This window comes from Sycon ciliatum, chromosome 2 (genome assembly GCF_964019385.1).
Source record: "Sycon ciliatum chromosome 2, ocSycCili1.1, whole genome shotgun sequence".
Taxonomy (NCBI): Eukaryota; Metazoa; Porifera; class Calcarea; order Leucosolenida; family Sycettidae; genus Sycon; species Sycon ciliatum.
In genome coordinates, this window is record NC_088644.1 from 11,439,173 (window position 1) to 11,465,563 (window position 26,391).

A 26,391-nucleotide genomic window follows, 5' to 3' on the forward strand; every position below is an offset into this window, starting at 1 on the left:
GTCCGGAACAACCTGACATACATGTACATGAGTCATGACTGTACCAACTAGTAACTAAAAGGAAGTGATACTAGAAGTGATGACAGCAGCATGCATGGAATCTATGATCTTCTAGAAGTGCGGTACTCCTGATGTAATCAAATCATATGTGAGGTACATGATGTAGGACTTGTCCGAAAGTAGTAACAAGAGTAATTATAAGAGTCATGCAAAGTACTAGTCATGCGTTAACTGTAAAGCAGGGATACTACAGTTTTGTTTAATACAAAATCATCGACAACAATACGGTTGTCTGATCATCGGATTGCCTCTGCACGAAACTAACGTTGAGTTACCACATATTCCAATCTGACCCCGGCCGCCCCACCCCCCCCCCCCCCCCCCCTCTCTCTCTTTCTTATGTTGACAACAATATGCAGATTGCTCTGGCGTCGCCATCAACCTTAGCCTAATGCTTAGGTAGGTTCCACGCTTATGTCCCCAGCGGACCATGTTCTGGTTAATGAACTACCAAGATTGCAAATATAATATACCGTCCGGGGACGGAGATTTCAAGGCATTATACGTCACCTTCCTCAGGCGCCAGTAACACAATGTCAATGAGCTCACGCGGGGAATGTGAGGCCAGACGCCTGTGCATGTGGCGTCCAAAACTGGCAGAACTGAAAATGCACCCATGTGCAGTCATGGCCATTACACTTTACAGTGTAGCTCTGTTTGTCCTGTGTGATTCCATGACCTACTCAAGCTATTGATTTATGGTCGCTTATACACTGTATTGCCTATTGCCAGTATTGGCGCCATTCATTTTGGATGCATCATCTCTGTGGCTGTGCACGTCGCACGTCATTGCTGGCACACGTGCATCAGTCATGTTGGTTGACGGCAACAAGGTTTATCTAATACGAGTACGAGTATAATTATTACTTTACATGGTCATGCACCTACATGTACATGTACGTCACGTCTCAGTGCGTCGACTGTACTAATACACTGTCAGATCAGTGTCAGTGTCACGGTGATGGAAAACATGATGAACGCACCAAACGACGTTACGTCCAAAGACCAGTAATATTCAGTAGCAGTTACTCTACTACATGTACTTGAGAACGGTCTTATTCACAACACCATGAAGTAAGAGTCAAAGCAAAAAGACAACCCAATTTCGGAAATAAAGAGAGATTTTGAAACAAGAGGTTGGTGCGACTTCGGCGATAGGAGGGGAAGAGTGTGTTGCTCCCTACATGCTAGCTCGCTGTTTTCCTGCCGACTTGAATTCTCACTTGACTGACTCAAAGAGAGATTTTATTTTGATATTGTTGCACAATACACTCAATCTCTTATTCACTGTACTGATGTAGACCACACTCCTCTTGTTTATGCATGTACATGTAGATGTACAGTTACGTAACTTGCGGCCATGCATTTTTTGTTCATCGCATTGAAGTGACCATGTATACGTACCAGTCGGTACGTGTGTTGTTGTTTACAAGATTTAGAAGGTCTGAATGGGGCTAGAAACCGGCAGGATTCACTTGCTTTTGATTCTTGAAGCAGTGAATTGCTCGCTCAGTATTCCTTGTCGCCAGTGTCCACAGAATCACCCTCACGAACATTGTACATAGTACATGTATCACGTGATCACATAATGCATGCCATACATTGTACAATGATTATGTAAATTTTTTTAGTTAGTAAGTTCCTCGAGTCTTTATTCAGAGTATCTGTCACTCCCATCCACAGGTTGTGTGATCAATCAGTACTGATTATAATACACTGTACTCCGATAGGGTTTCGGTTCTGTTTTCCGTATAATTATTACTCTGTTTATCTACTTATCTATTTTCTTTTGTACCTATAATAATTATGTACATGTACATGTACATGTGTACTTCAGAAGTACATGTATGTACAGGTACTAGGTATGCTCTTGTCACTTGTTCATGTACCATGATGTACTGAGTCTGTAGTTTGTATTGCCAGTCGGCTTGCAGTTGCTAGTTTTAGGTGATGAACGTTAGCACAGCTCCAGAAAGTGCAACAACTAGGCACAAAACTGACAGAGTACTGAGACATTCGACGTCCTGACACCTAGCTTCAACACATTTCCGTAGCGCTAACCGACAGCCTTCCAACTAACTTGGAAGGTTCAAGGTTATGGAAAGACCAAAGAGGGGAAGGCAAGCGCAACGAAAACGAGCACAAGCTACAGTCCCAACGGAACAAAGAATGTCGATTGTCACTGGACGATGACGAGACCAGTAGGCGATTTTGACAAAGCGGTCTAACTACAATTCGAAGCAGCAAAGCAGCACACCACCCAACTTGGGTGGGTCAAAAATATCAAAGATAAGTTAAGAAGGGGGAAGCTTTGCGAGAACGAATTGTACAAGCCGAAATCTAAACTCCTACAGGACTCGTACTCCTCATGACATTGTGATGGACTAGTTGACTAGTACAAAACAAGTTGCTTCACACGACGTACGTTTCGCCGTATGGTTCGTGACGGCTCATCACTGACATCAGGTGTGCAATTTGAAACCAGGGAGTAGTAGAGGTATTGTACTACTCCCTGTTTGAAACTCGGGTATTGAGCCAGTCACGAACCATACGGCGAAACGTACGTCGTGCCGAAATCTAAACTCCTACAGTACTCCTCATGCATGACATTGTGATGGACTAGTTGACTACAAAACAAGTTGTTTCACACGACGTACGTTTCGCCGTATGGTTCGTGACGGCTCATCAGGTGTGCAATTTGAAACTCGGGTATTGAGCCAGTCACGAACCATACGGCGAAACGTACGTCGTGCCGAAATCTTAACTCCTACAGTACTCCTCATGCATGACATTGTGACTAGTTGACTACAAAACAAGTTGTTTCACACGACGTACGTTTCGCCGTATGGTTCGTGACGGCTCATCAGGTGTGCAATTTGAAACTCGGGTATTCATTGTATTGAGCCAGTCACGAACCATACGGCGAAACGTACGTCGTGTGAAACAACTTGTTTTGTAGTCAACTAGTCCATCACAATGTCATGCATGAGGAGTACTGTAGGAGTTTAGATTTCGGCTTGTACAATTCGTTCTCGCAAAGCTCCCCCCCCCCCCTTCTTAACTTATCTTTGATATTTTTGACCCACCCACATTCTTTGTTCCGTTGGGACTGTAGCTTGTGCTCGTTTTCGTTGCGCTTGCCTTCCCCTCTTTGGTCTTTCCATAACCTTGAACCTTCCAAGTTGGAAGGCTGTCGGTTAGCGCTACGGAAATGTGTTGAAGCTAGGTGTCAGGACGTCGAATGTCTCAGTACTCTGTCAGTTTTGTGCCTAGTTGTTGCACTTTCTGACTGTATAATAGTATCTAGTTACAGTGGTGGAGAGTTACTCTTAACTCGTTTCCATATGTCCTTTTCCTTTCTACTTATAATATTATTATAACTACTTGAAGGATTATTATTGATGTGGACTCTACACAGCAGGATCTGCGTTCCACGGTCCGGCCCTGCGCCTGCGTCTGCTACGAAACATCGTTAGTATTCACTGCATACATGTACATGCTGGTTCGGGTCGGATTGGCGATCATGCCGATTGCACAACAGTAAAAATGACTAACCGGACTTTTGAAGGTACAGTCCATGAAAACGTGCTTGCATTTCTATTATTTTTGTGGTTATGACTGTTTGACCTGACCTCCTGGCAGGAGTGCATTCATCCATGCAGCAAAATGGAGGAAGGGTGATAAGACAACCACAGTTCTGAAGCAGTTCGGCATACCGGTATCCCCACGCGCCCGAGCTGCTTGGAAAGTCTGTGACTATCATATGAATACACCTCCCTCGCTGCCCACCAAGACCAACACCACGACGGACTATGCAACCCACTATACAACCCACGCTCAACCTCGGACAATAGAAAACTCATCCATGTCATGACTCGACTAAAAACCCTCCGATAGTTACATGTAATTCATACCAATACCATGCTTCTTTCTCCCTCTTCTCGAACAACCAGTTAGTTATGTCATCAAGATTTGGCAGCTTGAGGTCCCAGGGGCGTCAATCACCCACGTGCTGTCGACATGTCACTGTCGGAAAGCGCCCAAGCCGCGAAGGTTGCTGATGGGTAAGCGGGTCAGCCCCTTCCTATAAAAGCTCCAGCAAAGTCGGAGTGGATCCAGCAGATGCGACCAATCCTCACTGGTACCGTTCAACTACTTACTTCTACTTCGCTCTCACTGTCGCCAATTCTCCTTCAAGATCCAAGTAGTGTATTTTGCCCCGTGTCTTGAATATAATAATCTGTATTTTGTGTGTACGTGTGTGCGTGCATTGGCCACCATTCCGGAAAATCTGAAGCACAGCGCCAGCCAGAAGTAGCCACGGTGCTGCCCTCCTACTCCTGGTCGGACTCCGGAGAAACGCGCAATGGCCGCCAGAGCGGTGCTCCTCGTACCGCTACTGCTGCTATGCTCAGTAGCCGTGCCCACGTTAGCCCTAAGCAGTCAGCTTGCGGGGCTCTGGGACCTATTCTCTAAGTCCCCCGACTCGGGCAAGACGTTCAAGATCCTCCCCGGCAATGGTTCAGGGGTGGTGCAAGAGGAATTCAGCGGAGAAGGCTCTGAGTCCATCTTGGTGTCGTCTTTCAGCGAACCGTCCTCCATTCTCAGTAATCCGGTACAGCTGCGCCTGGCCATCGACGTAGAGGTGAGACATTACATCAATACATGTATGTAGCACGATTACTACTAGACTATGGCGATCATAGGTTGTGATTTTGGTTTAATTAAGGGGACACTGAGTACTGTTCACACGTGGAATCAATACTAGTACGGTACAAGTACAAAATTAGTACATGACTGGTAAATAGTCATGTAGCAAAGCGAAGTACTAGTAGTTGCATGGATGTACAGGGGGAAGGTTTTCTTCGGAGGTTGGCAACTGAATACAAAGCACAATCGCATGTCTAATTAATTGTCTATGCTATGACAACCATGGTCACGACCATCCTGAATGGTGCCAAAATATCAATTACCAGGTAGGCTGACCCGTTGCTCAAAAAGGTCATGCTGTATCTGTGAATATTTTGGTGATGAATGGGCACTTGGTCCATGGGCTGGAGTGATGCAATCCGAGTTTCGTGGCAGACAAGTCAGGGCCAGGACTTTAGAAGTTAGAGTTAGACTTAGAGGCACCCAGTCACTCAAGCCCCCACTAACATGATCATGTTGCCTTCTAAATCATGTGGCCTTTGAAGTTCTGGGCATACATGCAGTGAATGCACCGGCCGCTTATCCGATGCTGATGGTGGCAATTGTTTAGACAGACAAGCTATCTTTTTTTTAATAGTCGCGACAGCGCTAACCCTCGGCCTCGAGTCGCACGTGCGTTTCAAGTCCTTACTTTGCGTCGCACTATTTTAACGACAGTGGGCCTTGACAGGAGTTGTCATGAGAAGTACGGCGCCTGGACATGTTGTCTCGCGTTCATTCACTCTCTACCTCTGGTGAATGGCGGCTCCAGTCAAGCCTAAGTGATGTTGACGGCTCAGTGACAGGTCACCTTTGTCTAGACTGACTGCATGGTCGACTGTACCACGCATTTACGGACAAGTACCCGTAGTTCTACGTCCTTCACTGGACCATAGACTTTATTAATTTTTAGACGTCTTGGTCCATATTGCTTGGACCTGAGTGTCATCGTGGCATCTTGACCATGGCCATAATGCACAATGGTCCACCTTGTACCCCTACGTCCTTGACACTGCACTCCCCAGTACCGACCGGTACCCGTTCAATCGCTCATGCAGATTAGGCATTGGCGGATAATGCTCGAAAAGGTGGCAGATTCTGCTCGAAAAGCAGTGAAATTGGCAGAACCATACAAACCTTATGGCGGGTAATTTCTCGAATTCTGCTCCATTTCTTTATCCACATACCAAACATGCATGAAACTTACCAGAAAAAGTACCGAATTCTGCCAATTTTTCTGCCGGCATTGTCCGCATATGCCTAGATGTACATGCAGTTCAACTCACCCACCGACACGGCGACAGCCATGTCATACGCTGTGGGCTTGCATAGAACCTGCACAATCATGTACAGCGCCTGACTAGACCAAAGTCAAAGACCACTCACGTACCAGTCTACGATAGCAGTATCTGCTGGCACGGCCGCGGCCCCTGGCCGCGCATGCCGACAAGAAAGTAACCATCTGCCAATGTCAATCGCATATGCGCATGTCATGGTTGCGGTCTCGCTGAAATGATCGCGAGCGCACTCCTGGCGTCATGCTTGCAAGTAGAGTATGCAACACAATCACAATTCTGTCGCGGTCGGACTTGCACACATCTTGTTGTGCATTGTGCAATGACTAGGTATTTTAGTAGTAGTAGTAGTAGGTAAACAAACTTACTTTTATGGTCGCTCCACATTATAGTATAGTCTGGGTACCGGTATGTACATTATGACGCTGGATCGATCACCCTGCGGTAGGTACTCTGCAATCTGGCCGTCGCGTGATCGCGCAAACACACTATTAGTATTATCCCAGCATATCCCGACCAGATGGCAATAATAGACGTGCAGATGTCCAACAGAATAAGCTGACAGCCAGCACCGTATGTACTTTTGCTGTAGTGTATTGTTTCCCCGATCTTGTTGTATTCATGAAGAATTTTGTCAGGGTCAACGACTCGACTACATTCCTCGTGCGTAACACCAGTATTACGCAAACAGCTGAATGGCTATCCGTTCACAACATGCCGGCGCCTCTAGTAAAAGTCTAACAAGTTACATACATGTAGATAGAGGTCGATGTAAGAACAAAACGCACAAACAGTTACGTGAACTACTTCGAGTGTCAGCTAAGAAGACTCTTGATTGTGCCTGGACATGCGTGCCCACCACTCCGCGTTACCATGGTTACCACGGCAATGGACCCCTAGGCCCTTCTTTGGTAACACAACCAGAACCACTGACAAGTGACAGTCCGTCTGCTAGTGCTAGTGACACAGTGTAGTGGCGAGAGTGGGTTGGAACATCTCAAAACCAAGTGTTCGTAAAGCGGGCCGGGGGGGGGGGGGGGGCTTGTTACTAATGTTAGCTGCGCACCCATGCTTGGATGGACTGGTACATGGTAGATCTACAAAGACTACATGGCAAGCCCTGAAATTTGAAAAGGCAAAAATAAATCCCACGCTGAGACTGAGTGTGAGAAACACATTTCCATCTTCGGGCGTGTAGGATCGAAGTTCTGTTCTGCAGAGAATGAACTTTGAATCAAGCGAACTTGCTGTACAGTGTATGGCACCGTGGCTCTGTCAGATTATACTACCATGGAGCCTGTGGAGGGATAATCTCTGACTAGAAAACCCAACATCGGATAGTGTATTTGATAATCAGCAGTCCATAGAACACAGCGCGCTATTCGGCGCAAGGGGACTGTGTACTCGCCAACTCCCTGAGCAGAAATCGTGCCAAGAAGAACATTCCACATGGGTGGTTCGGATTGCGCCTGCTAGCTGGAAGTGGAGCGCTCGCTTCTGTGTTGACATTGAGAATACTACCGTGCACGACTCAAACGCGGGGAAACCGGATCAAATCATGACTAACTCTTGTTTGTCATTGCCTTGGAGCTTTGTCGGATTGTCCACCTACTACCTAGCATTGCGGCTATCCGGCCCCAGAATGTGATATGCGATAAAATTCGACGAGATATCGCACATGTAAAAGTATCTGCATTGCTTTTCATAGGGGCCACTGAAGTACAATAGTAAACAAAGTTAGTTCAACAAACTAATTACTTGTACCATGCTGTACTGTTATGTAACTATACAATCATGTAAGTAGCTCCCTGTATATCCCGTAGTCAAAAGCAAAATTAGTGACATTTGTGCATGGTATGTGATTTCAGGAGTTGGCTGCAACTGGATTGCGAGCCGCTTCTAGCTTTGAGGTCTGTTTCGTTGTTGAAACCTTCTGCTTTTTTTGCACTTGCCTTTCTCTTGCGTTATTGCAGGCTACCGTTGCATTCCAGTGCAGCGAGTCGGAACAGGAGCTATTCGTTGTGTCTTATATCAGCGGGCCATCACCGGACACAGAGCTCGGATTCGACAATGCCACCAACACGGTGCATTTCAACATGGTAAGAGTAGGGACTGTGAAGGTGGTCGAGCATGCGGACAGAACATAGCGTTATGCATGGTATTGTGTGTGTTTCTGGTTCGGTGTTCCTTTGATCGCCTCTCTAGTGACTACAGTTCCCGAGTACAGAAAGATCTTCCCGAAGTATTTGCCGCCTGTAGATGGGGGCCGTATGAAAACTTGCGCAGGATTGCTTATAGACGGGTCTGCACTGAGCGGACCAACACTGTGTCACGTTTGGGGTATTGTCGACACTGGGATCCCGCAAGGGGTGGAATGGACCTGATGGAGTCGTTTGCGATGTGGATGGATAATCACTTGCCGCTTCAAAGTCAATTACCTTGTTGAAAAGTCATACAAGACATTGCCAATTAGCACATTGTACTGTGCTGAGAGTGTTGTTTATAAACTGGTGTTGTCCGTGTCCAGCACGAGAAGAACACGTCATCAGAGTTTCTTGCGAGCAGTACCAGCGCCACCATCACCGTGCACATCTCACCCGGACTCCTTGCCCGCGGCTCAGCCGTTGTGCTCAGCCACCCCCAGGCTAAGCTAGCCGAGAGCAAGCAGCAGGGCGACACTACGGCCTGCGACTTCAGCGCCATCGTGTCCGCCCGATCGGCCGCCGCCACCAGCAACCTGTGCCTGGAGAGGGAGACGGCGTGCGAACACCACTGTGTTGCCGAGACGGGCGAATGCGCTTGTCGAATGGGCTACGCCGTGCATGCCACACAGCCATCAAAATGCCTTGGTAAGGATGAAAACGGTCCTGGATTAGTGCTAGGGTATTTCCTGACATTTAGAAGTTTAACTACTCGTGAACGAGTGCAGAATGGCTCGTTTTGTACCCGTACTCTGGCTGAATTAACCGGGGTTGTGAAGAACAGCATGATGAATAATAACCCATTGTGCTGGTGCTTGCTGAATTTGCTTCCGTTTCATGTTGTTTCTTATATCGTGCAGCAACGCACACCGTGTCAGTGACCATCCCGGGAGCAAGCAAGTCCATCCATGCGTACGGCGTTCCACACGCGGACTTTGAAGCACTTCTGGCGTCGCAGTTCAACGGCATGATTGGCGGCGGCGGTGTTCACCGCGTCAGCATGAAGCACGACACCGTCAACATCTCCACGGTGGAGACGGCCACCGAGTCGGCCGTCGACGTAGCGCACCGGCTGCGCAGGTCTCTGAGCATCCAGGACCAGGACACGTCCATTGCCGGCTTGCAGCTGACCAGACTGACGGCAATCCGTCTGGTCGCGCCCGACGGCTTGTCCAGCAGAGGCAAGCGCCAGGCATCATGCCAGCAGCTTGGACAGGTCCTCTCACAGTACCTCACTGGATTCGATCTATCCGCGCTCATCGTAAGATTCTCATACAGCATACGTCATGGCTTGTATGTGTGTCCGTACTGTCACACATTGCTGCACACAAGAATGCTCCCAGACTTGATGGTGACGTTTGGTCGTTTACAGCAGCATTCGGGCAACCCGTTCCTATCGAAGTAAACATGCCACTCTAAAAGTGAATGTATTCTCTGAAAAGAATTATCGAATAACAGCTCTGGCGTCACCCCGTTTGGCAATGTATTAAATATTATGTATGCGTTTGCTGCTCTCCGTTTTGTGTGAATGCAGCTTCCCACCGACCTTGACCTGGCATCGTTGTGCCCAACCACCGCCGACATTGTCAGCGCTATTGGCACGGTGACCATTCCGATTCCAGTACCCAACGCCGTTGCCAGTACCTTGCTGCCAGATCGGCTTGTGCTGCAGGATACCGTGCTGACACTGACTGCACAGCTGGTTGATCGGTCAGTCACGTTGACCGCCGCCACCAACTGGATTGTCGGCAGCACCCCGGTGGCGATTACAATCACCTTCGATGTCAATGCCGGTACTGCAGTGGTGACCGGGGACGCACAGGGCCTCAGCGTTGCTGACATCTTCTCCCTGCTCTCGCCCAGCCTGGCCACAACAGCCGGTCTGGACGGAGTGGCGGCTGACGAAGTCGGATTTGAGCTCGTATTCGGCAGGAACACGCCAACAACATTCTACTTCCGCCTCCTGATTCAGTCTGCCCAGAATCTAGCCAGAAATCTGATCGGCACAGCGGGACTACCCGTAGCCGACCTCCAAAGTGCGCTAGAAGCTGCCAACCTGGACTCGTTCGACATTACTAACGTGGAGTTTCTAGTGACCAATGAGGGAGGCCGCCTGTGCATCAAAGTCAGCGGCAATCCAGTGCTTCCCGCCTTTGAGGGGGTACCAATGTCTGCGGAAATCAAGGCTATTGATGTTGGCTGGCCTAATCGCAGTGTGTCATTCTCATTTTTGGTTAGTAGAATAAATAGTTGATGTGTGCTTTTACTGCAATTGGCGTGTTTTATGCCATAACCTTCCATCACATTCATGAGCACAGACATCTTCTGGAAGACTTTATGCTGATTAGACTTGAGGTCATGGAGTTGACTGTTTGCTTTTAGCCTGTAGAAACATCTCCCTCTAGGTTTTGGCAATGTCCTGACTCAAACTGCGTGCTTGACCGTGTGCTTGTGGGTGTAAATGTGTATCCGTGTGTGTGTGTGTGTGTGTGTGTGTGTGTGTGTGTGTGTGTGTGCGTGTGCTTCTGGTGGCTTTGATAGGTGGACGGCAGCATCAACGTTGCAACAGCAATCAAGGGATTTATCCCTACCCTGGACCTGACTGGAGTGCCCGGCATCTCATCGCTCCAGCTCCCTGAGTTTGCCATGTCCTTCCGCAGGCCCAGAATCGGACTGCCAGCCCTGCCGCCTCTTCCCAACTTCCGAGTGCCGAACATCAGACTGCCATCACCGAAGCTGTCGATACCTCGCCTGCAGCTTCCAGGTATCAATTTCAATGCAAACTTCCAGCCACAGCTGCCCAGCTTGCCAGACCTGTTCTCCATTTCTGCTGGCATTGGAGTAGGGCCGCTCTGCCTGAATCTCAAGAATGAAGCTGATGGATCTGCAGCAAGTCTGACAGCAGTTCTTCAGGTGATCTTCCCTTCCCTGGACATTAGCAGCCTGGGCATTCCAGACACCTTCCAGAACCTACTAAGCGTGGAAGTGGAAGAGCTTTGCTACAACTCGACGTTGAGGACATTCACAGCAGCACTGCGCTACCCGGGCACTATTGAGATGGTGCCTAGCAAACCTGGCTATGTCTCACTCACCAACACAATGGTCAGAGTGGTTGTGGACGCTAGCAGGCGACCAGTCCGCTTTGACTTCTCGGCCGCGTCTGAAGCCAGCCTGGGAACGTTCCCTCTGCAGGTTTCCTTTAAACGCGATCGCTCAGGTTCATTCATGTTCTCCGCCACACCTGTCCAAGATACGATTACCAGCAGAGACATTGTCAGCTCGTTCGGCAGTGCTGGCAGTGACCTAGCTAGTGCGCTGGACGATCTGCAGCTGTCTGACGTAACCCTGTCCAACCTCCTCATTACCGCATTCAACCGCCCAGATCTCACGCTGCGCTTCACAGCTACGGTGTCCTACCGAGACTTGCCGTCAGTGACATTTGAGCTGGTCCTGAGTAAGCCGTTCACGTCGCAATCTCTACTTGCCCTGGGAATCCGGACTACATCAGCAACGCTTGCCAATGTTGTCAAGTCAGTGATTCCAAGTGCCGACATTTCTGATCTGCCCTTCGTCGGTGACTTCACAGTGCCGGCAGTGGGTGTCTTGCTGTCATCTAGAAATGTTCCTGAAATCCGCACCCTACCATTCGTCAACGCGGATCTCTCGACGCTTGCCAGCCGTGTGAGCAACGCCAGAATCTCCTTGCTCTTCCCTGTGACGTTCCCTCGTGTGGGACGCAAGGACTTCGTAGCAGCATTCCGTGGGCTCAGCTTTGACTTCCAGGTAACTATTCTTAAAGTGGCCTGTGCCAATAACCATGAATTGTGTGTCGGGCAATTGAATTACTTTGAATACATTTTAGATCGTAATACAGTCAGAGAGTGCGATAACAAGGCACATCATTAATTTTAAAAAAAAATAACAATTAGTTTTTTCATAGTTAATACTGTGTAAGTGAGACGCTAGGGTTAGGTCTGCCTATGAAGGAAAAAACTCTTCCACTACATTGTGGTGGTCTGTATGTTTACATTTGAAGTTGTGTGAAGTGCTCAGTTATGTAGGAGTTGCATTTTGATAGAAAGTATGTTTTCGCAGTATAGAGTATTTATTTGTAGAGCTTGTGTCGATACAGATTCCTAGCTACCTTTGCCTGAGTTTCAACTCGTGTCAGCAGGAGTACCAGAAAGAGTAGTTAATGTGGTGTTGCATGTCTTTAGCAGTCGTTATAATCAAGTCTTCCAATGCGTTGTCATTTTCTCCTCTGCAGCCTCCAGATGATGAAACGAGTCTCCTGGATCTGGCACAGCTCGCTCTGCCTGGTGTTAACCTGGGCGAACTCTCGCCACCAGAGGGTCTGCCAGGACTGGACAATGTCTTCATCGACCGTCTCTTTGTGGACGTTCCAGGCAAAATGTTCTGCATTGAAGCGCGCGTTGCCGGTATCACATTCGCTGTCATTCCAAACGCTCTGTCCATGGGAAATATCAAGTTCCTCCTGTGCCTGGAGAAGGATGGACGCACTACTCGCCGTAACTTCATGGTGGAGGGTGACATCACACTGGGGCAAGTCACATCGACCATTACCTTGCAGCAAAACGGAAACTTGCTGGAGGCGTCAAGTACCATCAGCCAGCGTTTAACCATCAGCGACATCCTCACCAGCTTCGGCGCTTCGTTCATTCCTGGCGGTGACGAACTGTCCAGAATCTTGCAGCAGAATGGATTCAACAGCTTTGGAATCAGTAACACTGTCATTGTTGTCAAGCGCCGAACCGGCGGTCCGACCAACGTGCTCCTGAGCAGCACAGCAGCTATACAAGAGTTAAGTGCAGACATTGAGGTATTGTTCACCGGCCTCGGCACACCCAACAAGAAATCGGTCGCCGTCCTGGCCTTGCCAAGCATCTCATTGCCCCGTATAGTGGACATGCTGAGCGGTCTAGACCTCTCCGGTCTGCCATTCTTTGGTGATCTTGAAATACCGGCCACCACCGTTACCATTTCAAACGCTGACATAACCAGTCTACCCGACGGCTTAGCCTTCACCAATACGGCCGTGAGTGGTGCTAGGTTTGCCAGAGGTGCCGCTCTGAGCTTCCTACAGAACATCGGTGGTCAGCTCAAGACGTTCAAGACCACACTGCGTCCTGACAGCTTTAACATCACCCTAGATGAATTCCCAACCCTGCACGAGGCTCTGGCGCTCATTTTCCCAGGCGTGCAGAATCTGGACATCTATAGGTCACTGCCGAATGTTGTCCCCGGTGTGTTTGACCTGCGTGTGAATCGCATTGCATACAACAAGCAGGCTGGCAGTCTAGCTGTGGAGGCGTCGCTGGACTCATTCGTATTGATCCCGAACCTGTTGGAAATCTCGACATCAACTGTGAAAGCGTCCATCACAAAGCGTCCGGCTGGCAGCCCAAGACAGGCAGCACCGTCAAGCTCTCAGATTAAACTGTCAATCGAAGGAACTGTTACCTTGTTTGGCCTGAATCTCAACCTGAACATCAACTATAACCAGGCAACGAATGCATTCGGAATTCGCATCACATCACCGTCAGGAGAAGTTAAGTTTGATAAGTTGTTTGATTTGATCGACTCAGCAGCTAATGATCTCACAAACCCTGCCGTTGCTGCATTGCAGCTGAAGCAGTCATCCATCCGCGACCCGCTGTTCGAAGTGAACACCAAGTCTGGCAATGTTGCATTCCGCATCAGGGGAACACCGACGATGACCGGATTCGGCCTGTTCACTGTCGAAGCTCTTGCAAACACGTCTCCACGCCAGTTTATTCTAACACTGAACGCAAAGCAGTTCAGCATGGCTAAGATGCTGGAGGTGCTGACTGGACTCGACCTGAGCGGCATCCCATTCCTCGGACTTCTCCGCGGCCCGTCCAACATCGGAATCACGCTGAGCGCTACCAACGTACCGCGCATACCGTTCCCTATCACTTCCTACCCGCTGAACGAGACCACCAGTATCGATCGCGGCCTGGGCTTCACCGTAGCCTTCAGGCTACCAGCCGACTGTGCCAGTGACCCAATCTGCAACTTCTTCCGCCTCATTCTCGGCGACCAGAGCATCATCTTCCGCGTGACCGGTATCAATGGCCCACAGGCCACAATTGCGTATCGTCTACCCGCACAGCTGTCCCTGGGACCTGTCAAGTTGTACAATGTTGACTTTGGATTCTCAGTGAGCGCTACCGCACCACCAACTGTGGGCCTTACGAACATTGAACTGGACGTACCGGTACCTAGCCCAGCTGAAGGACAGGAGCCATTGAAATTCAGAGGAAAGCTGCTGATTGATCCCAGCAGTAATGTCGAGGCGGCGCTTCAGATGATTGGCATCTATGAGAACGCCTTTGGAATCCCAGTGTTCTCGTTCGGAAACGTCGACCTTGGCTTCAGAACCAACATCGCCTGCCCTATCTGTGTGAGCCAGCTGAGATTCGGAGGAGAGGTAGCTCTGGGCCGGAGATGTTACCGTGGAAACAGAGACAACTGCGTCATCGCTCAGTGCATCTTCAACATAGACGCTGTAGACGTCAAGAACAACTATTTCTACTTTGCCGTGAACCGCCTGAGCTATCGTCATATTCTGACGGCTGTTGGTATTCCCGATAACCCCGGACTGGTGCTGCTCGATGCAGTGGAGATACGCGATGTCGAATCGTCCTATTCGTCCATTGATCGCAACATCCCATCTGGCATCCTACCAGGCGGCAAGACAATCAAAGCTGGCCTGGTCTTCAAGGGCATCTTCAACATTCTCTTCTTGGTCAACGTCAAGGTCGATGTTGCTGTGGAGCTTCTGTTTGGCGTACCCAAGTCTGTGAATGCCCTGGTGGAAGTTGCCCCGATCAACCTCGGAGTACTGCAGGTCAGCGCTGCCAGTGACTCGCGTAAGGGAGCCAAGTTCGAGCTTAAAGCCACGGTTTTACCCCCTTCCTTCTTCGTGGAGATCGATGGCCGCATTGTCATCAGCGCCCTGAGATTCTCTGCGTCTGCACTGATCAAAATTGACAATAATGGGCTGTTCATACGGCTGGCCGGACCCATCTTTGGCCTGCCATCCACGTTCGAGCTCAAAGCACAGTTTGCAGACATCCGCAACCCCAAGTCATTCACCAACTTTGGGATTAACGGCTGCTTTAGCACACTGGGTGCCCGTGTTGTCCAAGGAGTGAAAGCAGAGCTGCAAAAAGCAAGCAACGGACTGCGGCAAGGTCTTGACGCCGCTACTTCAGCTCTAGGCGAAGCAGACCGTGCCGTGAGCCAAGCAGTTGGCACGCTCAACATTAAAGGTTCAGCGGAGAGATCGGCCAGGGCTGGGCTGGACAGTGCCCAGAACGCCCTGAACAGAGCCCGGGACACGGTCAGAGGTCTGTGCAGCATCCGCGACTGCAACCGTAGGACACGCGTGCCGAAGCCTTGCATCGTGCAGAGGTGCAGCTGCGCGATACCCTACCCGTGCTGCAGAAGGTGGCGTTGCTCGACGTGCTGCAGGACCGTGTGCGTTCCAACGCCGGGCTTCTGCGGAACGCACGAGATCACCGTAGTCGACCCGGCGTGTGTCACCGCGAACGGGCTATGCGAGGGTGTGCGCCATACCGCCTACGTAGCTCTCAGAGCAGCGGAAGGAACTCTAAACGCAGCTAAAGCCACTGTCAGCGCCGCGGCTGAGGCTACTGCCGTGGCAACCAGAGCCGTGGCAAGCGCTAGAGTACTGTCGACTGCAGCTAAAGGTGTGCAGACAGCAGCACAGGCCAGCTTTAGCGCCATCACCAGCGCAATTTCTGGTATCCTGAATGCTTTCAGAATCAACGGCATATGCTTCGATGTGACGGTAAATAGTGTCGGTGGCGGCAGCATTGGAGTGTCAATGGACTTGGTAGCAGCTGGAACGAGACATCAATTCAGCGAGACTATCAACTTGAATGACATCGCCGCATTCGCCAGCAAGATGGCACGGCGCTTCTACGGAAACTTCTTTTAATCTGCTCCGGACGTCCTACTGACAGCAACCTTCCAATGGCCCCCGTTTCTCGAAAGGACATTCCTGCAGAAGGAGTTTCCTACATACAAGTATGCACACATACCTTACACCCGTGGCTAGAGTTTTCGTTCTTTATAATTTTCGGAGTATTCAAATTTCAAAATTTAGTTACCAAATTCTCCGCACCCGATCTGTGAGATTTCCAAATTATGATGGATATGTACCGGTACATACCGAAACAGCCTGTCGTCTACAGCATGTTGGTACCGGTACATATAATATATTTGGTGCATATGCTGCTTGTTCTGTGCCGCTAAAGCCATACTGCGTTTGCATCTAGAATTCTAACCTCACACTCTGCCCTCGTTCTCAGCCTCGCCGTAGCACCCTGCACATTCATGAGAGACTATTCTTCACTGAGATACTACAGCTGCTGTTGCTCAACATTAATACCGACCTCTGTATACTTGTGCAATTTTAGGGAATTGAGCAGACACTCTTTTAAAGGTGATGTCAACAATATTATGTGTTGGTGTTTGACAATGTCTACAATAAAATAATAGAACCAAACTTCAGTACGAGTCAAGCAGTGTGTGAATCCAATTCACCGTGTCATCATGGATTCCTACCCAGTGTGTTGCTTATAGTTGCCTATAAGTGCTATAACTTATACAGTCAACTTCGTTTATAACGAAATTCGGTGGGGCATCAAAAAAGTGTCCTTATTCGCGAAGTGTCGTTATAGCCGAAGTCTCAGTACATACATTATTATAATTACAGTTGGAAGAGGCTTTGCTCGGGGCATGGAAATGCTGTCGTTATTCGCGAATTGTCGTTATATCCGCAGTCGTTATTAGCCAAGTTGACTGTATAACTATAAGGTCTACCCGGCATGCGTGTACTCGTACGTACTGTAGTGTATGTCCTGACTGGGAGTCATGTACATGGTATATTAGTAAAGAAACCTTGTGAGTCATGTACATGTAGTGCAATTGCGCAACAACACTGGTGCTGATGTCAGCCGTGACGTGCTTGACTGATCATAACCAGGGAGAAGTAAAATACCGGTATTTTGCTACTCCCTGGTCACGACTAGACTGGCTCATCATGCATGCCAGTCTACGTCTCGTACCGCATGCAAAAAAAACTTTTTTTAAAAGGTCTACAGTCAGACCTTGCCTTAGTAAAGGGGAAGTATACCCTAAAATCAAATTTACACCAGTTGTAGTCTTCTGGATGCTGAGTCGAATGGTCTTGGTCCGAGGAAGCTGCGACGCTCCCTTCCTACTTGAATCCCAATCGAACTCGCGCACTTCCACCGAAACTGGGTGACTGCGCCCTACTAGATGGGGATTTGTATGCAAAATGTCACTAAAAGCGCCATTTCGTTCTTATAAAAGCACGGATGACCGCGATTGGCCCATATGTTGTAGTCTTTTGGACGCTGAGTCGACTGGTCTTGGTCCGAAAAGGCTGCGATGCAGCGTTCCTCCTTTATTCCCAATCGAACATGGTTGAACAAGCGGTCACGTGCTCCTGGGTGCCCAAATCACCTGGTCACCGCGCCAGCAGGCGACAACTTTCACACCAAGGTTCAACTCGAGTGACAGGACTGCACCCAAAAAAGGTCAAACAGGCTAGTAAGTTGTACCCTGCAGGCACGGTGACCAGGTGACTGGCGTACGCAGGAGCACGTGACCGCTTGTTCAACCATGTTCGATTGGGAATAAAGGAGGAACGCTGCATCGCAGCCTTTTCGGACCAAAACCAGTCGACTCAGCGTCCAAAAGACTACAACATATGGGCCAATCACGGTCATCCGTGCTTTTATAAGAACGAAATGGCGCTTTTAGTGACATTTTGCATACATATCCCAATCTAGTAGGGCGCAGTCACCCAGTTTCGGTGGAAGTGCGTGAGTTCGATTGGGATTCAAGTAGGAAGGGAGTGTCTCAGCTTCCTCGGACCACGACCATTCGACTCAGCACCCCGAAGACTACAACTGGTGAAATTTTAATTTTTGCCTTAACTTCCCCTTTAACCGCACACATCCGTTCCCCACAAAAAATATCCGGATAGGCGAGGGAACCGGATAACCAGAGAAAAAGGTGAAAAATCATGCTTTTTACTCCCACATGCAGATAGGATGCAGATAACCTCGGATTGCTTCACCAATTTCAGTAAAATGCCTCTAATCCAGGCACGTCTGTCTAGAGTACGGAATTGGCTTTTCACCCCAAAACGCCCCCAAAACTATTGATTGGCATAAGATATGTTTACTTGCATGCAGTAAGTACATCACATGGCCATGTACATTTTGACTTACGGATCTAGTTACGGGCAGTGCTCGGTCCCAATCTGCCCGGATTAGGGGAGTGCTCGGTCCCAACCTGCCCGGATTAGGGCAGTGCTCGGTCCCAACCTGCCCGGATTAGGGGACTGCTCGGTCCCAATCTGCCCGGATTAGGGCAGTGCTCGGTCCCAATCTGCCTGGATTAGGACAGTGCTCGGCCCCAACCTGCCCGGATTAGGGCAGTGCTCGGTACCAATCTGCCCGGATTAGGGGAGTGCTCGGTCCCAATCTGCCCGGATTAGGGCAGTGCTCGGTCCCAATCTGCCCGGATTAGGGGAGTGCTCGGTCCCAATCTGCCCGGATTAGGGCAGTGCTCGGTCCCAATCTGCCCGGATTAGGGGACTGCTCGGTCCCAATCTGCCCGGATTAGGGCAGTGCTCGGTCCCAATCTACCCGGATTAGGGGACTGCTCGGTCCCAATCTGCCCGGATTAGGGGAGTGCCCGGTCCCAATCTGCCCGGATTAGGGGACTGCTCGGTCCCAATCCGCCCGGATTAGGGCAGTGCTCGGTCCCAATCTGCCCGGATTAGGGGACTGCTCGGTACCAATCTGCCCGGATTAGGGGAGTGCTCGGTCCCAATCTGCCCGGATTAGGGCAGTGCTCGGTCCCAATCTGCCCGGATTAGGGGAGTGCTCGGTCCCAATCTGCCCAGATTAGGGCAGTGCTCGGTCCCAATCTGCCCGGATTAGGGGAGTGCTCGGTCCCAATCTGCCCGGATTAGGGGAGTGCTCGGTCCCAATCTGCCCGGATTAGGGGAGTGCTCGGTCCCAATCTGCCCGGATTAGGGGAGTGCTCGGTCCCAATCTGCCCGGATTAGGGGAGTGCTTGGTCCCAATCTGCCCGGATTAGGGGAGTGCTCGGTCCCAATCTGCCCGGATTAGGGGAGTGCTCGGTCCCAATCTGCCCAGATTAGGGCAGTGCTTGGTCCCAATCTGCCCGGATTAGGGCAGTGCTCGGTCCCAATCTGCCCGGATTAGGGCAGTGCTCGGTCCCAATCTGCCCGGATTAGGGGAGTGCTCGGTCCCAATCTGCCCGGATTAGGGGACTGCTCGGTCCCAATCTGCCCGGATTAGGGGACTGCTCGGTCCCAATCTGCCCGGATTAGGGCAGTGCTCGGTCCCAATCTGCCCGGATTAGGGGACTGCTCGGTCCCAATCTGCCCGGATTAGGGCAGTGCTCGGTCCCAATCTGCCCGGATTAGGGGAGTTTTACTGTACATGTACACTGTAGCCGTACAAGCTGGTGCATGTAACACCAGTCTCAAAAGAAATGCCTATTTCTTGCTGTTGATTAGCAGAAGTCAAACAAGTGAATCTCAAAGACAATATAAAGTTGTATAGAGCAATTGAGGCTAAACCATTAGGTGACACATTTATTAGTTAGCTGCAGTAATGGCAAGGTGGCTGGTATCAGCGAAACAGCACGTGTAAGAGTAGAGAACAGTGGAGGCGAATGATTCATGGTTCAGTGCTGCACAGTGCGCTACCAATTTCAGACAGCTTCAAGTGTTCAAGTGGAAGTCACACACATGTCACATTTGCCTAGGCAATCCCGACTTACGCATACAGCCGAAGAAATGATTACTACACTCACACTGTTCCCTACTTGTAACCCCGTATTATTATTATTATTATTATTATTATTATTATTATTATTATTATTGTGGAAGAGAAAAAGACATATGGATACGAGTTAAGAGTAACTCTCCATCACTGTAACATGATACTATCTACAGTCAGAAAGTGCAATAACTAGGCACAAAACTGACAGAGTACTGAAACATTCGACGTCCTGACACCTAGCTTCAACACATCTCCGTAGCGCTAACCGACAGCCTTCCAACTTGGAAGGTTCAAGGTTATGGAAAGACCAAAGAGGGGAAGGCAAGCGCAACGAAAACGAGCAAAAGCTACAGTCCCAACGGAACAAAGAATGTCGATTGTTACTGGACGATGACGAGACCAGTACGATATTTGACAAAGCGGTCTAACTACAATTCGAAGCAGCAAAGCAGCACACCACCCAACTTGGGTGGGTCATAAATATCAAAGATAAGTAAAGAAAGGGAAGCTTTGCGAAAACGAATTGTACAAGCCGAAAGTCAAACTCCTACAGTACTCCTCATGCATGACATTGTGATGGACTAGTTGACTACAAAACAAGTTGTTTCACACGACGTACGTTTCGCCGTATGGTTCGTGACGGCTCATCAGGTGTGCAATTTGAAACTCGGATATTCAGCCATAAATAAATGTGGAAGAGAAAAAGACATATGGATACGAGTTAAGAGTAACTCTCCATCACTGTAACATGATACTATCTACAGTCAGAAAGTGCAATAACTAGGCACAAAACTGACAGAGTACTGAAACATTCGACGTCCTGACACCTAGCTTCAACACATCTCCGTAGCGCTAACCGACAGCCTTCCAACTTGGAAGGTTCAAGGTTATGGAAAGACCAAAGAGGGGAAGGCAAGCGCAACGAAAACGAGCAAAAGCTACAGTCCCAACGGAACAAAGAATGTCGATTGTTACTGGACGATGACGAGACCAGTACGATATTTGACAAAGCGGTCTAACTACAATTCGAAGCAGCAAAGCAGCACACCACCCAACTTGGGTGGGTCATAAATATCAAAGATAAGTAAAGAAAGGGAAGCTTTGCGAAAACGAATTGTACAAGCCGAAAGTCAAACTCCTACAGTACTCCTCATGCATGACATTGTGATGGACTAGTTGACTACAAAACAAGTTGTTTCACACGACGTACGTTTCGCCGTATGGTTTAGTTATTGCACTTTCTGACTGTAGATAGTATCATGTTACAGTGATGGAGAGTTACTCTTAACTCGTATCCATATGTCTTTTTCTCTTCCACATTTATTTATGGCTGAATATCCGAGTTTCAAATTATTATTATTATTTTTTTTTTTTTTTTTTTTTTTTAATTATTATTATTATTATTATTATGTACTATTATGTGAGATGAAATAAAACAGGAAAGGGCACAGGCCCTGATACGTGCAAGGGATAGCAATCAACCTTGCACATGTGTTCTAAATACATGTAAATGTAAATGCAAAACAATTAAAAACAAAAACACAAACAATGAGCAATAACTTCAGGACTGGGCACAAGTCCTAAACCAGTAAAAGGTGCAAGAGATAATAATCAACCTTGCGAGTTCGAGTCAAAGCATGCGGACTCACAACAAAATGGCATCAACGTGAGCAAAGAGGAAGAAGAGAAAGGAAACAGCAAAACAAAAAGCAAAGACAAAGAGAAGAGAGATATTATTATTATTATTATTATTCAAAGGATCAGTCGGGGAAGTGAACTGCCTGAAAAGAGAAAAAAAACACCAGACCCACCAGGACTCGAACCCTGCTTGTCATGAGCAATGCTCTTACCGCTGAGCTATGGGTGTTGTGAGCTGCCTTTGGAGTAAAAAACTTGTCAGCGCCTTCTGGGTTCAGCTTGGTTCCATAGCTCAGTGGTAAGAGCATTGCTCATGATAAGCAGGGTCCCAGGTTCGAGTCCTGGTGGGTCTGGCGTTTTTTCTCTTTTCAGGCAGTTCACTTCCCCGACTGATCCTTTGAATTTGAAGTTCTCCCAATCCTTTCCAAATTATTATTATTATTATTGAAAAGGCGACGAGGAGACAATAACTTTATCAATGCGATTAATAGTATTAGTGAAGCGGACATTACAAAATGATGAATGAGAATACATGTATCTAAAATGGTTGTTCCTAATCGATTTTCTTGAGACTATCATCAGGGAAAATCGTCTCACAATAGAGGCTATACGGAGAAACAAACTACTTATAGGTTATTGGATAGTGGGAAGTATACAAGGTGAGGTGTGAAAAAACTAAAGTGGGAGAGAAAACGAAAGAAATTAGAAGAAAAGATGTGAGAGTGTTCCCGACGGTGTGAGCTACTACATAAGGTGAGTGAAATGAAGGCGTGGAAGCAGGTGAATGTGATAGAGTGAGGAACTGTGAGGTGTAGGTGTATGCGAATGAATACGTGTGTGAATGCTAGGTGAAGAGTCTCAGTTTTGTGACATTTTCTTTCTGAATGCATAGATTAGGATTGTGTTTACGGATGAAAACAGCTTCTAATACCTTAAGTTCACGAAACCTACGAGCACGACACAAAACAGTGAAGCATGAATCATCATACACTGAGCGGCATTGGCTACTAGACAAGAGCTATTCACACACGTATTCATTCGCATACACCTACACCTCACAGTTCCTCACTCTATCACATTCACCTGCTTCCACGCCTTCATTTCACTCACCTTATGTAGTAGCTCACACCGTCGGGAACACTCTCACATCTTTTCTTCTAATTTCTTTCGTCTTCTCTCCCACTTTAGTTTTTTCACACCTCACCTTGTATACTTCCCACTATCCAATAACCTATAAGTAGTTTGTTTCTCCGTATAGCCTCTATTGTGAGACGATTTTCCCTGATGATAGTCTCAAGAAAATCGATTAGGAACAACCATTTTAGATACATGTATTCTCATTCATCATTTTGTAATGTCCGCTTCACTAATACTATTAATCGCATTATTATTATTATTATTATTATTATTTTTCCCGTTTGTCTCTTTCCCTCAAACCAGTTAATATTATTATTATTATTATTTATTCATACCGTATTATCTTAATATAAGCACAGTCTCCAATAATAGAACACCTTGGGGCGGCATTCAAAAAAGAAAGTGCTCAGGCTCCATTATAAGCACGCTGTGTAAATTCATTATCTGTACAGGCGAGAAATCGCTGAAATGTGTGTGTCTGACATGAATTTTGCATGGCAACATGCCTCTGAAATGAGGTTGAAATAATAATGGAACAGTCTCCAATAAAGGAACGTCTCCATTAATAGCACGGGGCGGAGGTACATTGAAAAAATAAAGGACCGTGCTTATATTAGAGATAATACGGTATTTTAATAGGGCAGTCCCCACAGACGTATCACTATGTGTTACCGTATTCTCACTGCTAGAGTTGGAGGGAGAGCCAGGGATTTATGATAATTATAATTATGACATTTCGTGTTTGCAAAATGGCACATCATAATAATTACGATGTGCCATTTTGTAATCATTTTGCTAACACGAAAATTAATGTCACATTGTCGTGCATATATGCATAGACTAAAGATCACAGATACATTGTGACTACAAGCAGCAGCTAGCAGCTGTCCGTTCTCCCCAAACCATGCAGTCGCAATGCGTGTATACCGTAGTCTACATGCTCCATGGGTGACACTACAAAAAATGCTCATCATACAGAAATACTACATGATTGTATTACTGTAGCAATTCACTTCTTACAAGTTACAAAGTCACTGTGTACGAGTACGAGAACTCTTGTTTCGTTACATTCCACAGCAGCAACAATCTGTCAATCAGCTCCAACAAGTAGTAAACCAGTGCAGTAGCTGGTGCGCAAATCTTCCAAGAGTGTAAACTAAACCGTGCCTGAAACACACACTTAGTAGCTATACGTATAATACCGTCAGGTCTTTTTTTTACTTCAGAGTCTAGTCAATCATTGCATCGACTGACTATTATCTGATTTCCTGTTCAAATTTCTAGTTTCAAACTTCTCATCACCATGATCACGTTACACTTCCAACTGATATTCCGTCTTCTTTTCAGCGGCGTCATTCGGTATTTTCCAGTCGAGTCAACTATTACGGACTGTACTTGTTTTGGGAAGCGTCCATGATCCAGCTAGCTGCGGAAGGGTACACTCACACAGTCACAGCGCAAAGCCTGCCAAAGGACAAGGAGGTGTTCAGTTTTGGCCCTTCCACCCACTCACACAGGAGTCATGCTGGGTGTAGATCGTCCAGAGAGCCGGTCATCATTGGATGAGCCAATGCTTGATGTCACAGATCCTGCCGGTGCTTCGAGTATCAGCTCTGCCATAATCGCGGCTAGTGATGGCAGTGAGAAGGCCCGGGGGACAGGGCGACCTGGCCTAAATAGAGTGCTGTTAATTGTGCTAATAGTGATGTCATTGATATCCATTGGTTTAGCAGTAGGCTTGGGGATAGTTGCTACTAAATATGTGAAGAATGCTAGTGGGACGGGGACAGGGCAGCAGCAGCAAGCCACCATTCCGGATAGCTGGTTGCGCATGTTTGCGCTGAGCGATGTCCACCTCAACATTCTCTACTCCGACACTGCATCGGCGTTCGGATACCCACCGTGCCAGAACAAGTCGACCGGACAGAAGTTTGCCAACAGGGCGCCATTCGGCCGCGTGGGCTGTGACTCGCCGCAGGTGCTGTTCGAATCGACGCTGTCCTCAATGGTGGAGGTGGACCGTGCGACAAGAGCCGACGTTATCCTAGTGACCGGGGACAAGAGTGGACATCATCTCTATACATCAGCTGATGGGGCCAATCAACATGGCACCGTTGTGCTAAAAGCACAGGCGCAATTCACGCAAACCCTAGGCCGCTATTTCCCCGGTCGTCGACACATTTTAACAATGGGTAACAACGATGTTCCCTACCATTGGCAAGTGCCGACTATGTCTTGGTATGAAAGCCTGTGGCAATATTGGGCCCCGCTTATCCTTTGCCCCGACTGTGCACAAGGTCGTTTCAGCACCCGTGTGAACGAGGCAGAGTTCAATACCACGTTCTTACGTGGTGGCTACTATAAGGTTAGTCTCCACCAGGCGGTGCACGTTTGTGTGTACATGTGCGTGTGCGTGTGTGTGTGTGTGTGTGTGTGTGTGTGTGTGTGTGCGCGCGCACGTGTGTGTGTCCATATGGTGCAGTGGTATATGCAGTCGATTGGAACAGTCGATTTCCAATAGAGAGGTTGCGGGTTCAATTCCCGACGATTATGGTCGCACACGTCTTTCTTCTCTTTCTCATTCTCCTAGCTCTTCTTTCAGGTTACGTTTGGTTGGTCACATTCCCAAATGGGAATCACTTGGAATCACTCGGAATCATTCTCGCCCGTTTGGTTGGTCAAAAAAGTGCGTTAGGTTGGTCCCGTTCCAGAATGGGAATCGCTGAGAATGATTCTTTTTGGGGAATGATCATTCCACCCCGGCCCCACAGGCTGGAAAGAGCATTCTCATTCCGGAATCAAAAATGATAATGGTTGCCACGAGCCAAACAATGTAGCATCAGGTTCAAGTGCCTCAAATCATGCACTCAGAAGTACCTTGACTCTCTAAAGAAAACTAGAGTGGGGTAAAAGAGAAGAGAGCCGCCGTTCCACACCGACATCATGGAATTGTTATGTCAAGTGGTTCCTAGTTGATTCTGGCGCGTTTGTTTGGTCAGGTGATTCTTACCCATTCCCATTCCAGAATGGTTGTCATTTACATTCTGAAAATGCCCAACCAAACGCAGCCTCTCTCCTGGGTGGTTACCAACAGCCGGAGTATGTGCTGTGGTGTAGTGTGGTGTGTTAAAAGAATAATAATAATAATAATAATAAATGAAAAATAGGGATTCACTGGCCAGAAAAGTCATTTCAACCAGCCGTGTGGTGTAGACCAGGCTAAAATTAGTGGCGGTCTATTCATCAGCCTTGCAAACTGTTGAATGGTGTAATCCCAGCACAAGTTGCTATGTCTAACATAGCTTGTTCGCTATGATCGCTTCAGCGATGGGCAGATGTATGAGTGTGTGTCAGTCTGTGTGTGCGTATGTGCGTATGTGTGCGTGTGTGTGTGTGTGTGTGTGTGTGTGTGTGTGTGTGTGTGTGTGTGTGTGCACATCCAGTGCA

At 48.1% G+C, this 26,391-nt stretch overlaps 2 protein-coding genes across 2 annotated transcripts in view; both read left to right on the forward strand.

Moving 5' to 3' along the window:
• The first annotated feature begins 4,174 nt into the window (after window positions 1-4,174).
• LOC135808686 (uncharacterized) lies at window positions 4,175-16,828 on the forward strand. Its single transcript, XM_065321908.1, has 7 exons — window positions 4,175-4,705; window positions 8,018-8,143; window positions 8,572-8,893; window positions 9,106-9,506; window positions 9,780-10,478; window positions 10,787-12,028; window positions 12,513-16,828. The coding sequence occupies exons 1-7, from the start codon at window positions 4,427-4,429 to the stop codon at window positions 16,251-16,253; spliced, it is 6,810 nt and encodes a 2,269-aa protein (XP_065177980.1). The 5' UTR covers window positions 4,175-4,426; the 3' UTR covers window positions 16,254-16,828.
• Window positions 16,829-24,172: 7,344 nt separating this feature from the next.
• Window positions 24,173-26,391, forward strand: part of LOC135808687 (sphingomyelinase phosphodiesterase D-like) — an 8,730-nt gene continuing 6,511 nt past the window's right edge. Inside the window, exon 1 of the mRNA XM_065321909.1 lies at window positions 24,173-25,309. Coding sequence (XP_065177981.1) covers window positions 24,467-25,309 — 843 coding nt within the window. The 5' untranslated portion in view covers window positions 24,173-24,466. The remainder of the gene's footprint in view (window positions 25,310-26,391) is intronic.

Excerpts from the sequence above, each read along its gene's own strand:
- LOC135808686 (XM_065321908.1), top strand. The coding sequence starts at position 4,427 with ATGGCCGCCAGAGCGGTGCTCCTCGTACCGCTACTGCTGCTATGCTCA. Across the intron at positions 9,507-9,779 it reads TCGATCTATCCGCGCTCATC|CTTCCCACCGACCTTGACCT; the intron begins GTAAGATTCTCA and ends GTGTGAATGCAG. Across the intron at positions 12,029-12,512 it reads GGCTCAGCTTTGACTTCCAG|CCTCCAGATGATGAAACGAG; the intron begins GTAACTATTCTT and ends TCTCCTCTGCAG.